The sequence below is a fragment of the Prinia subflava genome, chromosome 4 (genome assembly GCF_021018805.1).
Source record: "Prinia subflava isolate CZ2003 ecotype Zambia chromosome 4, Cam_Psub_1.2, whole genome shotgun sequence".
Taxonomy (NCBI): Eukaryota; Metazoa; Chordata; class Aves; order Passeriformes; family Cisticolidae; genus Prinia; species Prinia subflava.
In genome coordinates this window covers 1,939,123-1,953,521 of record NC_086250.1, presented here as the reverse complement: position 1 = coordinate 1,953,521, position 14,399 = coordinate 1,939,123, and the positions used below count along the sequence as shown (strand labels likewise).

The following is a 14,399-nucleotide window of genomic DNA, read 5'->3' as shown; positions in this document are numbered from 1 at the left end:
CTAGCTTGATACACAGTTCCAGATCAGTTTGGCTGTACTTATATTTGCAGTTTGTACAACACACTGGGATTTTCTGGTGTGAAATCCTACAAATAAGAGAAGGGTATTTTGTTCCCACTGCAGCCACAGAAATATGCTGTGTTCACCTTTCTGTAACTTTCAGTATTGCTAGAGTGGTTAATTAATGTTTCAAAAGCCCTAAGTAAAAAATGTTAGCACGGTTTCTGAAGTTTGCAATTAAGGTTACTTGTGCTTCTGCTTGGGAGTTTGTGTCACTCTAGTTTCCAAATTTTTATTTTAATTTGTATTTTATAATCCTTACTTTTCTGTGGGGTGTTATTACAGTTGCCAGCAACAGGTGATCTTTCCAAATTCCTTTGGGAAGGGAATCCGTATTTCCTTTCTGTTCCCTGAAACTGGGCCATGCTAGGACTATCTTGATTTGTAATGAGCTGCTTCTGTAGCTCTGTCATCTGGTAGAGGTGTGTGCAGGTATTATCAGCCGTTTGGGTATTCAAAAGGCTGTAAGTTTTCAGCCTGAGTTCACTAGACAGATTGTTCCTGCCTGAGGAGCTGTATGCTGTGATCTGAGGTGTTTGGAGAGCCCTGTGGCAGCAGCAGTGATTGATGTGACAGCCTGGGACAGTGTCACAGCTCCCAGAACTCCCTCTCGTTCTGCTTTGGGAGCTCCTCCTCCTCTGCTGGGCAGCACAGGTTCTGGGACCCCTGGGACCCCTCTCCTTGCTCAGCTCTTCCTTCCCTCAGTTTCCCTCCTCTGCAGAGCTCCAAGGGGAGCAGCAGCCTGCTGGTCAGAGGCGGTGTTCTCCTCCCTGTGCCACACGTATTTCCTCTAACAGATCCCAAGGGAAGATTAGGCCCCTGACATTTGTGTTTTATCTCGATTTAATTCTCAAGCCTGGAGTCGGTTGTTTGCATTTCATCGGTTTTACTCCTGTATTTGCTTCTGAACAATTTCCCTCTGTCACCCTTCTGTTTTAGACGCTGACTGATGGTCTAATTTTACCTTCTTACAATTTATTGTTTTTTAAATTCAGCATCCGACCTTCCCTCCGTACGCCATGAGGCGGTACAGGCGTGGCTGGAGACGGTCCCTGGAGGTAGTTTGGTGATGTTCTATGTATTCCAATGCACAATAACCCTGCCAACTCTTCCCCGTGCCTTCAGCAGCTGAGCTGGTCCTTTAACCCTGGAACTTACGGCCCTGTCGCTACTGCATGAGTGGAGGAGGAGGAGGGAGGGGAGTGTGCATGCCCGCCTTGCTCAGACAGCCCCTTCTCGCATGAACTGCACCCTGTGGCAGCCCTCCCCAGGCAGGCCAAGGACAGCTGCCCCTGGGTGCAGGACGGAGCAGGGATCCACCCCAGGGCTTGGAGTTGCTTCGTAAACTGGAGATGGGAGCAGTTTTCCTTCCCCCAGCCCTTAGACTAGAAGAACATGGGGCTTTCTCGCAGTTGAAAGGTTAAGTGACAGAGAGTGCTTAAAGCAAGTGCACTTAGCTGTAGCAACTGCAAACTGGAGTTAAGGGGTGAAGAAAACAGGGAAAAAATATAAGTCGAAGCTGGGATCTTCAGGAATAGTGATGGTGGTTCTATCTCTTTTGACCTGGTGTTCACATTATTCAGGAAAGCCTCAGGAATGTTGAAGGATGGTAGAGCTCAGCTGGTTTTTTTGTGGTCCTCTAGGCTCTATTACAAAGCAATGAGCCTGAAGATTTTGGGATGACAGTGAGGGAGTACATTGTGTAAAGCTGTGAAGGTGTCTAAATTAGTGGAGCAGTGTGTGCTAGTTGAGTTGCTTTGGCACATCAGAATAGCCAGCTTGCCTTTAAAACTTTGCTTCTGCTGCTGCTTTGGCCAGTCAGCAGAGTCTACAAGGTGTCTGCACACGATGCAGGTGCTCACAGCTGCCAGCTAATACCAACCAAGTGCTGATCCCGGTTTCTGGCTGCCCTAGTGTGTAACTTGTGAGTTACTGTGTGACAGCTTTTGGCCTCCTGCTCCTTATCCTAACTGCATATCTGTATATGCACAGTATTTGTGTCATGTAACCAGCCACCTGCAAGCTTCCCGTGTCCCTCAGAGTGGGATCCACCCTCGCACCAAGTTGTTACTTATTGATGATGCATCTGTGATCTTCCATTGAGTTTTTTGTACCAACTGATTTAAAACCTGATTTTCTCCTCTCTCTCCAACGTAATCTCTGTGTGTCACGTCCATTCATGGTTTCTGGATCTGAAGACCCACACATACATAGTGGATTCAGATATTCTTAACACCAGCCATGTTTTTTGCAAGTTCCATTAAGGTTACTCACATTTGCTGTTACCATAAAGCCATTCTATGACATTATCATTTCCAAAATAACATAAGCTATTGCATACCTAAGACTGGGACATGGTTTGGTTTTGTTCAGTAGATTTTAAAATGCTCCTGTGGGCAGTCCAGCCTTTGCTACATGATTCAGTTTTCCTGTGCTTGATATTGGTAAGGTCTGGATTTGATAATGCTCTGATGTAAAGGAATAGGCCAGTACATTATCACACAGAAGTGGAACTGCCTTTTCTCAGTAGCTGACAGAAAATAAACCAATCCATACATTTGTCTGTCTAAATAGTACTACAGAGCATGGAAAAAAGAAATTCTCAGGCTGAAGGAAGAAGACAAACCACCTGCTGAAGGCTGTCTTTTGAAATAAGCAAAAACCTGTATTAAGGGAGAGGCTGCAAGACCTCTTTTTAGGGAGGGTTAGTTTGTTTTCAAGATTGTCTTAATTAGCAATGCAATGATGTAAGCAGTTCCAAGAGCCACATTGTCACTAGTAAACAAAAAGGATCAGGAACTGGAAATGCTCACCTTTTTTAATATTTAAATGATGTTTAATGGAAATGTTTAACAACAACAACAACAAAGGCAGCAAATCATCCATTGCACAGGGTTTTTTTTAAAGTATCATTTAATAATGAGATTTATACTCTACATTTTGTTCTTGTCTCTCCTCCTGTAATTAAATCCTGTCAAAAGCAGTAGTGTCAGATGTCATAGATTACAGAGTTACAAATTCAAGAATCTCTTCTTTATTTTGACCCAGCAAATCAAATTGTGGTCTGTAAATGAAAAAACACCAACATTTTGAATATGTAATTTGAATGACTTAAAAGTGTCTCAGTTAATGATCTGTAACAGAAAAAAGGTTTTATATATGTCATTTTAATTACTTTAAAGTATCTCAATTTGTGCACTAGTCGCTTGTACAGCATATGCATTTTCCTAGACCTTTTAACCAAAGCCTGCTGTAGCTGCACAGAGTTAAACAGTTTCCAAGTGTAATAATGGTCAGTCCCATACCCAGACCCTGACTTTTATACCCTCAGGGTGAACAGTCCTGGTTAATTGTGAGGTTTCAGTTTTGATATACATATGCTATCAAGTGGTGGTAACTGTTCTGTTGTGCTAAAGAAAAAAAACTAAAATCTTCTGGAAGAACAGTGACCTTAATTCTGGTTTGGTGTCCTCCCAGTCCCCTTCATGTTTGATTTTTCACAATTCCTGTTGCTCAGAAAAGCCCTGGCAGCTTTCACTGCAGGGAGTGAGACTCCCCAAGGGCAGGCATTCCTTGATTCACTGGAGTCTGGAAATGTCACTTCACCATAGATGTCTCTCCAGGTGACACATTTCAGAAATTCTTGTTTTGACAGTAATTGATAAACATCTCCAGTATAAACTGTTGGTACAGTTCAATATAGACCTTTTTCACTGTGTAGTGTTTGTTTTCTTTTCTTTTTTTTTCCTCAATATTTGAATATATTCTAGCTCCATGTGAGGAGGAGGATGTGGAGGATGAGCTGGGCACAGAGCCTGCAGACACAGAAGGGCAGGCAGGTGAAGAGGGAGACACGGGTGCAGAGCTGGACGATGGTAGGGTACCCCTGTGCCGCCCTTAAAGCTGTTGTGTGAACAGAATGTGTTGGCAATGAACACTTTGCATGAGGGTATTTAAACCTGCTCTTGTTTTTAGAGGTGTGGGAGTTTGTTTCAAATATTCAAGAGGGAGCCAGGAGTGAGGGACAAAAAGAAAGAGAAGAACCTCAATGTCCTGGATTCTGTAATGAATTTCTCATGTCCTCTCACCTCATGTCTTATGTCTGTGTTTGATACTGATCCTGATGAATAACAGAAAAAGAATTAAGTTTGTGAAAGTTCCATAACACTATGTCAGAATCCTTCTCCTGCTACTGTAAAATTAACTGCATATGGCATAAAATATTCAAATTTTCCAGAGAACTGATAAGGCAGGACTTCAGTTACTGATTTTAACTCTTTGTACTAACGGTCGAATCATTTACTGCTTACATTTACTGCCTTAATGACAAATTATCACACCAAAAAAGGAGTGAACATTGAAGTGTTCAGGTTATGAAAGTGGTTAGCACCACGTGAATAGAAGTTATTATATCCTGCTGGACTTGTATCCAAGTTCTCTTGTTTTTTCCATCCATGATTAGATGACATCGCATCTGACGCTGAGGCGGAGTTTCGCTTACGCCAGGGTGGTGCAGAAGGGCCAGGACTAAAAGTCTCTGAGGATGAAGAAGATGAGGAAGAAGCAGAAGGTGCTTCTGGCAGTGTGACAGAAGGTAATCCCTCTCTCCTCAGTGCTTGAATGATGTTAATTGCATTTGAGATAGTCTGTAGAGTCACGAGATTTAGGAGAGGAGAGTCTCTTGGATTTGAACCAGCTCACTGCTCTCAGTGGCAAGGTCTGCACTTGCATTGGCATTTTGAGAAGAACGTTCTGAATCTGTAATTACAGCTTTGTAAAATGTGAGAACTCTTCTAACTGCTTTTTTCTTGTAAAAGTTGTTACATTAAAAAGCTTGTACCATTTAGGACATCTAAAAATTTTTGTTGTGTTCCAGATGTCCAATTTAAAATTTGTAAAAAGCTGAGAGATTTGTCACTACTTGCTGTGTGTAACACTAAAAAAAAAGGTAGAATATGAATAGTTTATGTATTTTTGTAACATTTTTCCTTTCCCTAGATCCGTGCAAACCATCCATCCCAACCCAGCCCTCTGGTGACAGTGTTCTTCCTCTGTCTCCAGCTGCTAGTCCCAAAGCAAAACAAGCAGAGGTAAGAAAGGGAATCTTTGACATTTTCTACTTAGCACCTGTAGTTCAATAAAACAGTTTGTTGGGTAAACTAATGAGGACAGACAGCAACGGGCTCCCCTGCTTTCCTGTTTCAAATATTTATGTTGATCTTGAAGTCTGAGTTCAATTAGGCTTAAAATACAATGAACACTCTCTTTCTTTCCTGTCTTCAGAGTGTAGTGACTCTGTCACAGCCACACAAGTTCCCATCACAAAGCCCCAGGCAGAATTATACAGGATATTTTAATTTCAGTGGGCAGCTAACAACAGGTATATGTGAAAAATGTGGGGAGCCATAAGTAAGGTGGGTTTTTTTAGCCTGATCTGGCTGTCCTTTATGTGCCAAAAGCAGATTCTGTACAGTTGCAATTGAAAATTACAGTAGGAACTAAAGGAGTGGTTCTCCTCTCTGTTTCAAAGTTCAACATAATTCACCTTAAGGAAGTGAGGCATGTCAGTGTTGTGCTGTGATGTGTTCGTGTTGCCAGTGTAGTGCTGTGTGTAAGAGCTGGAAGTACATGGCCCTTAAAACATGCAATTTAAATTTCCCCTTCCAGATGTTTTGTTGGTGTTTTTTTTAAGGAATTGCTAAAATATTGTCTTAGAGAGTTTTAGCATAGACCAGTTTACTTTTAGAGTGGGCTGAGTCTAGTTTGGTGACAGCAATTGCTGACAACATCCACTTTCTATTAAAATAGTTTGGTTTTTTTTGATGGCAAATGATTTTATCAGACACAGTTATTGTTTAGCAGGCAGACTTTAGGATATTAAATTAGTATTTTGATACTTGGATGGTTTCCTTATTTCTAGCTTTGTTAAAAGCAAAAAAAAAACAAACAAACAAAAAAGAATCGTATTCTCATGTGCCCAGTGACTATTAATATTCTCTTTTTTTCATTTTTCTGTAGGATGTAGAAGATCCCCTGGCTGAAGTATGCCGTGCAATAAAATCCCCGGAGCCACGCTTTTTCCCTGAGCCTTTCATTGTGGAGGAAAGACCAAAGGATGAAATTCCCAAAGACAGGAAAGCCCAGAGCCCTTTGGTGCCACCATCCCCAGTGTTGTCCCAGCCGGCTGCGTCACCAGAGGCCATTGCACCCCCTTCTCTGGCAGAGTCCCAGCCAGGAGCTCCAGCACTGCCCTCATCCCCAGCCTCTGCTCAAATGCCCATCTGCTCCCAGCCTTTGCCTTCTGCTGAAACGTCCATCCCATCCCCAGCGGAGCCCCCGGTGTGCTTCCAACCTGTCCCAGCCTTAACATCTACTCCTTTAGCCAAGCTGGCCCTCAGGGGCCAGGATGGGGAGGTGGAGAAACTGGGGAGCCCCACCAGTGCAGAGGAAGCCCTGAAACGGAGCAGCCTTGTGGAAGAGTTCTGGATGAAGAGCGCTGAAATCCGGAGGAGCTTGGGGCTCACCCCCGTGGACAGAAACAAACGCTCAGAGAGCAACTTCACCATGTCTGCTCTGGAGGCAACTCCTCACAAGACTTTCAACAGCAGGAATATTTCAGGGGATGAAAGGATCCATCCTGTGAAACCCCAGCCTGCCCCAAGAAGACAGGGACTGTCCAAGTTAGAAAATGAGCAGATTTCTCTGCTCACTCCCAAGTCTCCATCAGAAAAAGAGCTGAAGATTTCCAGTGAGGTACGGGGAGATGTATCCAGCAGCTCTGGGCTTGGCCTTCAGGAGAGCTCATCTAACATGAGAACCATGGCTAGCCAGAGCTTCAACACTTCAGACTCCACCATGCTGACCCCTCCCTCGAGCCCGCCGCCGCCGCCTCCTCAGAACGAGGAACCGGCCACGCTGCGTCGCAAGAGGTACCAGGCACTGTGGCAGAACGAGGTGGAGGCCAGGTCACCTCCAACACCAGCATCAACACCTCCAGCTCCCCGGCACCGGGAGCCGGCCCCACCGGCCAGGGAGCCGCCCCCGGCCCGCAGGGACGACGTGCGCAAGTCGTTCGCAGAGAGCGTGGATGAGATCCCGTTTGCTGACGACGTGGAGGACACGTACGATGACAGGACAGAGGACTCGAGCCTTCAGGAGAAGTTCTTTACACCTCCCACCAGCAGGCCGAGGCCGGAGAAACCACATCTTCTGCCTTTGGTCAAGGAAAACGGTGGCCCACCCTCAATGGAAGGAGGGGTTCACCAGAAGAAGAGAGTGTTCCCTGACATTTCTGTGGAGGCCAAGGAGCTCGCTGAAGAGAGAATGAGAGCCAGAGAGAAGTCTGTCAAGAGCCCAGCACTGCGTGATGCCATGGCTAAGCAGCTGTGCAAGATGAAAGATATGGAGATGGCTGCTGCTGCTGCTGTTGGGGCCACAAGGGCACGAAAGGCATCTTCGATGCCCTTGAAGACCAAAGAGTTGTTTTATGACTCTCCAAAGCATTTGGCCTTGAAATTAGCAGAGGGATCCGCACGAAAGCATAATTCTGCTACTGAGAAGTACTCCACTCCTGCTGCTGATATGGCTGGACCTGAAGGGTCTGTCAGCTCTTCAGAGGGCTCCAGTGGGAAGAGCAAGAAAAGAAGTTCCCTCTTCTCCCCTCGAAAGAACAAAAAGGAGAAGAAATCCAAAAATGATAGCAGACTTTCTGACAAATCTAGTGGTGGGACAGAGGAAGCAACAAAGCCTAGGTCGTTATGGAAATCTGTTTTCTCTGGCTATAAGAAAGACAAGAAGAAAAAGGCTGATGAGAAATCCTGCCCAAGTACTCCCTCCAGTAATGCCACTGTGGATTCTGGCAAGCACAAACACCCTCCACTGATTACAGCTGCAGGTATAACAGATAAGTGCCTCTGCACTGTGCCCTTTTCCTACTTTTCCGAGGTATCCTTGGAAGCAGTTTTGGTTTGCTTTGTCATTCAGCTGCTGTGCTGAATGCTGCTGCTCCCCAGTGTCAGATGGGCAGAACAGGGTAAGTGCTAGGGACTAGATTTGTGTGTCTGCACATTGACAGAATCCACTGAAAAGAAACGGAACCCTAGCTAAAAGCTTAACTCTCAATATGTGCAAGGCATATCTGTTTTATATCTTAGATTTGAGAAATAAGCACTGTTTGTTGGAATTTGTCACATTCCATCCCTACTTTAAATCTGATCTCTATCTCTTCTTTGGATGATCTCTTTTCTTTCTTTCCGCCTGGCTCCATGGAAGCTGGAGACTGCAGAGATGCTGTTATTCCTGTTCTCAGTAATCTGGTGGCTGTCTGCTGATCCCTGAAGGAGGGATTTGGCAGCCTCCTGTCAATCTTTCACGTGCCCACCAGTTGCAGGCAGAGATGTTTAAAAGCAACTTGGGATACAGTAAAGAAGTTACCCATAAATGTGACTGAAGGAGTTACATTTCTCTGGCATTGTACAAACAGCCAAAATAGCCAGCTGCTGTATCTATCCTAAGAGCATTGATGCAGCACAAAAAGAGAACCATGACCACTAATTCTAACAGCATTTGAAGGAAGTGATGCTCTCTTGGAACAGCTCAAACTCATGCTGGTCATTTTGTGGAACAAGGCTTCTTTGATCCCTCCCAGGCAAAACAACTGACACTGACATAAAAGGACTGAGTATTTTTGGTGCTCAATCAAACAACCTAAAACTGAGTTCTGAAGGGTTCACAGAAGGGATTGTTGCCACTTCTCTAACTTCCCCTTTTTATTCCCAACCTCACAGATTTACAGCTCCGTCAACACCTGAGTTTCTCAGAGGACTCCGACCTCTCCAGTGACGACATCCTGGAGCGCTCCTCCCAGAAATCCAAACGAGAGGTACGCATGGGGGAAAAATGCATTTGAGATGGATCTAGCACCATTCAGATCACGGACTCAGAGACTTAGATGATTAATCTTGTTGTTTCTACTCTTTCTCCCATGGAGCAGGTTTTCCTCTAAGTCAGCTGACTGGCCTATCTAAAAAAGATGGTTTCACTTGTTTTCATGATTACAAGCTACTCTTCACTGTTATTATAAGATGGATCCATTGTCTCACTGTCCCATTACTTTACTGGGCACTAAAAAGGAGACGGACTGGCCTGTAGTTTCCTGGGTATTCCTTATTCTTCTTTTTAAAAATGGGATTTTGTTTCCCCTTTTCTAGTCAGTGGGAACTGCACCAAACTGCCACAGCTTCTCAAATATAATGGACAGTGGCTTAGGCCCTTTCTCTGCCTGTTCCCTCAGAACCTGTGCACCTGCAGGTACCTTAGATGTTCTCAAATGGGATTTTCTCCTACACGGGCAGTTCTTCATTCTCCCAACCCCTTGTGTGGCTGGAGCCACTTGCTGGTGAAAATCAAGGCAAAGTTGGAGCACCTCAGCCTTTTCCATATCCTGGATAACCAAGTTTCCTTCTGGAGAGGGCCCATGCTTTCCCTAGTCTTCCTTTATCACTGACATACCTATAGAAGCTTTCCTTGTTGCCATTGATGTCCCTGGGTAAATTTAATTCTGTCAGTGCCTTAGCTCTCCTAACCTCATCCCTGGCTGCTTGGAGGATTTCCCTCTATTCCTCCCAGGCTACCTGCCCTTGCTTCTACCCTCTGTAGATTTCCTTCTTCTGTTGGAGTTTGTCCAAGAGCCCCTTATTTATCCACACAGACCTCCCAGCATTTTTGCCTGGCATCCTCTTCATTAGGACGAATTGCTTCTGAGGCTGGAGGAGGCAATCTTTGAATGTTAACCTTTCCTGGCTAACCCTTGAATGTTAGCCAGCTTTCCTGGGCCCCTCCTCTCTCCAGGGCTTTATCCCATGGCACCCTACTCAGCAGATCCATGAAGAAGCCAAGGTCTGCTCTCCTGAAGCCCAGGGTAGGGAGCTTGCTGTGCACCCTCCCTGCTGGCCTAAGGATCTAGGATAAGGATTTAGTTCAACTGCACACATTTGTATGTGGAAAATGTATGGTGAAAGCAAAGTTGCAAAGCTAGTTGTTCCTAAACTATTTGATGCAATTTTAGAATGTCATAATTAATGCAAAAACAAGGGAATAATTTAAGGAGCTGTTTGATCATAGCAATGAAGAATCCTGTTTTCATTCCTGAGAGCCTCTAAGCTTTGCTAGACAGAATTGGAAAGGTTTGGAAGAACTATGTGGAGATTTTATTGGCCCCACAGAACACTAATGCTCTTCTGGTACCCCAAAATGAAAACTGTGCTCCCACTGTTCTTTCCTGGTGGTGCCTGGTACACATGTTCAAAAAGCTCAAGAAGAAAAGGGTCTCAGGGAGGGAAATGTCACAGGCACAGTGGCCTGTGCCTCCTGTCTCAAACCTGTGCACAAATCAGTCTCAGGTGCCAAGTTCTTCCTTGGCTGAGATGGCAAAGGTGTGGAAGCACTGCAAATTGAAGTGTCATATGAAATGCTGTCTAAGTATATATAGTAGAATGAACAAGAATAGCTAATGAATGAATTTAAGGCTGGTGGAAGAAATTGATGAACTAAACAGGAATTTTCTGTATTTACTTATCTCTCTTTTAATCTCTTTCCCTAGTTGGTCTAGATCTCATCTGAGAGGAAGATTATTTTGTTTTTATTTTATTCCCTTTTTTCTCTCCCCCTTCCATTCCCCCTTGCATGCCCTCAAGGCGTTTCATGAGAAATTCTGCATTTTCCAAGAGATGCAGAAGAATGAGGTACCTGGGGCCAGCAGAGGACAGACACCCAATACCTGGGGTTCAGATAAGAGTTACAGAGTTCTTGGTCTGCCTTGATGGTCATTTTTTTTTCTATGCTGGGCCACTTAGATTTAAAATGGCTTTTGCAGAAGGAAAGATCACATCTCTAGCTACAGGAGGGGATGATAGATAACAGTGGCAGATACCTGGAATCCTCATACTGAAAATATTTAACAGGCTCTGCCAAGGGTGTGGTGGTGGTGTCTGTTTTTTGCTCATTTGCTGTTGCTGTAGTTACATTAAGAATTTATTTACTCAGCACCTGTTTTCATACGAATAGTTTTGAGAATGTATTTATTTAGAGGATATGGATCTGAAAACTTGACTTGCCTCATTTTGTTGCATCCTATCCAAGGATGTAGAATATACATCCAAACACTGGAATGCCTTACTGTCAAAAGAAATGTAACCAAACTTTGAATCTGACCAAGCTGGGTTTTTTACTGGTTTGGGGTGGGAGTTGTATTTTTTAAGTTATAACCTGCCTGCTACTTTATATGGGTAAGAGCTGACTTACTGTGTGCTACTTAACTTTTATGTGAACCCCTTGTCCAAACTGAAATCCTGTTGGTGCTGCCTTTTTGGTAACGTAGCGAGCTTGCTTCCCAAACAGCCTGCTCTTTAGCCTGTAGTTTGTGATCAGCAGTGAATTAATTCAGTGTTGTTCAATGTGGTGTCTCTCAAGAGAAGCATCTTGTAAAGGATTCCTGGCGTGAGCGCCCCGTGGGTGTTGTGTTTGTGGGTGTGTTGTCACCGTGTGTGTTTGTCATCGTTCCTGTGCAGTTGTGGTGTTGTGCTCAGGTGTTCACCACCACAGGTAGCTTGCTTTTTCCTGGAGCCTGCAAAATGCTGGTGGTGTTCTCTGGCTTCTCATTTGTGACTGGTTTTAGTTTAATTCAATGTGAGAGTGCAAAATGCTGTCTGTTTGCCCAGAGTGGCACAATGCCTTCTGGACTTCATGGCATGGAGGGAAATTTACCTCTCTTCTTAGCAAATAAATCTAAGTGCTTTACTTGCCTTGTATTTGGGTACAGGGTAGCATAGAATGTCCTTGGCTAGAGTAAGTAGTGATTTCCCCCTCCTCTTCCTGCTCCTTTCCCCCTCCAATTTTAGCTCCTCAAGACCTTTGGAGGCTCTCCTTTTAGACAAGGAGGTTCCATTACTGCAGGACGCATACCCCACTCTGAGCCCATCTGCTGTTTCTTAGTTCACAAAGCAGGGAATGAGATTTATGATGTTGGTTAAAAGTCAATTTTAATTTCTGTGAAATAGAGATAATTTAAAACTATGAACTAAACACAACTCCTAGGAGAGACTGTAAATCAGAATGTAAATGGAGAGTTGTGTGACAGAGTAATACAAGGTTGGCCGAGCCAGTTCAAACCAAATATGTTCCAGAAATAAGCCATTATTCCAAATCTTAAGCCAGAATTTCACACTCATACAGGTAGACAAAGGCCAAATAATTCCTCCAGAAAAAGGTATTTCCAAGCTGACTGTATCTTCAAGGAGGCTGCCAAAACAAATTGCCTTCAGGAAAGTGCTACAAACTTGATTTTGTGGCCAGAAGTTCCATTGTGCTTCATCAGCCTGGGACACGTTCAGCATTTGCACGAACTCGTTTCATGTAAAAACCACTTTGTTTTATTACTGTGCATCTGTTTTCAATGTTGAACTGATTTTGCTTCATCTTGTGCGTTTTTTTTTTATTTTTCTCCCTTTACCATTGCCCCTTTAAAGTCGATCTATGTACCACACGCCTTGGCATTCAAGAGATCATACTCGTCAAAGGTAGTGTCTCATTCCCACTAGTTGGCCATTGTTGCATTGCATGTCCCCCTGTCAATTAACCCATTGAATCCCTAGCTCAGCACCACGTGTGCACTAACATCAACACTGACTGTGCATGCCTGAGATGTTAGCAGACATGGGCAGCGAGTTCTTGGTACAGGATGTCTCCCAAAAATGCATCAAGCTCCAAAATGTCTGATGGGAATGCATGCGTTTATCAGTGCACTGCTGTACAGGGATGTGGATGATCCAGGAGCTTCAGAACAAATTGGTTTTCAAGGCACTTAAATATGTTTGCATATTCTTCTTTTTTAATACTTGGAATGTGAGTTCAGATGAATCGTCACACTTTAATCTGCAGCTTTCAAAATTGCTGAGTTGCCTCAAATCTTAGTGAAATTCTGTATCAAGCTAAAATCAAGGCAGAAGTTGCTGCTTTCTGAAATTCTCATTGTCTTGTCTTGCAGTCACACCAGTGCTACACAGGATAGAAAGGTCATGTGCTCTGTCACTTTACCTTCTAATTTGAGTACCATTGTGGATTTGTGTTTTAAAAAAAGAAAGAGTAAAGTGTGAGCTTTTTGAAGCTTCAACAGTGGTGCTTGCCAAAGATTTATCTGAAGGATCTTTAATTAAGCTGTGATCCGACCTCAAACTCTGTTCACTGAGAACCATCAACTGAGGTAGATGTGGCAGTATGATAATTAGAGAAAGCAGATTTCAGGATGGTCTGACATGACGTTGTCTTCTTGAAGTTGACTGTCCACAGAGGAGATCTCTTTCCAGAAGTGGAAGACATGTTTACAGCAGTCCCCTAAAGCTTACATACATGTACATGAGAAAAGAGACTTTTTCTTCACTGTAATTTATTTAGTGCAGTTTTCAAGTTGTTTTTATTTTTTTTAATATACATTCTTAAAGCTTTTTGAGAGAAAGCCTTTCTAGGATATGATATATCCAACTAGTGTATCTGGTGAGATCCTAAACCAAATTTCAGTAATGTTAAATTACCTCTTAAAGTAGTTTCACTGACAGAAAAGAAGAGGAAATATCCTTCTATTTCTATAAACATAGCTTTTCCTTTTTTTATATAAACACAAGCTTTTTTGGATGATTTTTTGTAGTGCAATATTCTACTTTAGTCTATAGTAATTTCTTAGCTTACACTGCTGTAACTGTTCATGTAGACAAGCCTTTACCCTCTTTTAAAGTGAAATCAAGGGGACCCCTGGCAAGATGAACCCTCTATATGGTATTCATTGATTTATCTAAATCCATTTGGCTAAATTTATCGAGAAATGAAAATTACTGAGAATGAAAGTGGTTTGATCTTTGGGAAGAGGTTTCATATAGCAGTGAAAAGCAGGAGTGGGATGTCATATAAAATCACACAGCTTTGCAGCTGGCTTAAATGCTTCTTCACTCCTGATTTGATCCTGAAATTGTTGCTCACTGCACTGTGAACACCTTTGCCTACAGAAGCTTGACTTTTGACACAGCCATGGCAAAGACAGAGCACCTTCCTTCTGAGATTTTTGGAAGAGAAAATGGCCATCCCTGCCCCCATATCTCTGAGCATGTAAATAAGATGTGCTGCTGTTTTTCCTTCCCTCAGAGGCCCTACACAGAGGAGGAGCTGAACGCCAAGCTGACGCGGCGGGTGCAGAAAGCTGCGCGCAGACAAGCCAAGCAAGAGGAGCTGAAGAGGTTACACAGAGCTCAGGTAGTGTCTCACAAACCTCCAGTCACAGCACACAGATAATT

The 14,399-nt window shown here is 43.6% G+C and overlaps 1 protein-coding gene across 12 annotated transcripts in view; it reads left to right on the top strand.

Annotated features, from left to right (window-relative positions):
• MICAL3 (microtubule associated monooxygenase, calponin and LIM domain containing 3) overlaps nt 1-14,399 on the top strand; it is a 167,904-nt gene that overhangs the window by 130,560 nt on the left and 22,945 nt on the right. For 8 of the 12 annotated variants that reach the window (XM_063395117.1, XM_063395127.1, XM_063395126.1 and 5 more), the window contains 8 exons: nt 1,056-1,118; nt 3,831-3,935; nt 4,523-4,654; nt 5,059-5,150; nt 6,079-7,954; nt 8,847-8,941; nt 12,585-12,635; nt 14,251-14,358. In XM_063395117.1, the coding sequence (XP_063251187.1) occupies nt 1,056-1,118; nt 3,831-3,935; nt 4,523-4,654; nt 5,059-5,150; nt 6,079-7,954; nt 8,847-8,941; nt 12,585-12,635; nt 14,251-14,358 (2,522 nt within the window). The remainder of the gene's footprint in view (nt 1-1,055; nt 1,119-3,830; nt 3,936-4,522; nt 4,655-5,058; nt 5,151-6,078; nt 7,955-8,846; nt 8,942-12,584; nt 12,636-14,250; nt 14,359-14,399) is intronic. The other 4 variants (XM_063395121.1, XM_063395123.1, XM_063395120.1 and 1 more) reach the window with 4 other exon arrangements.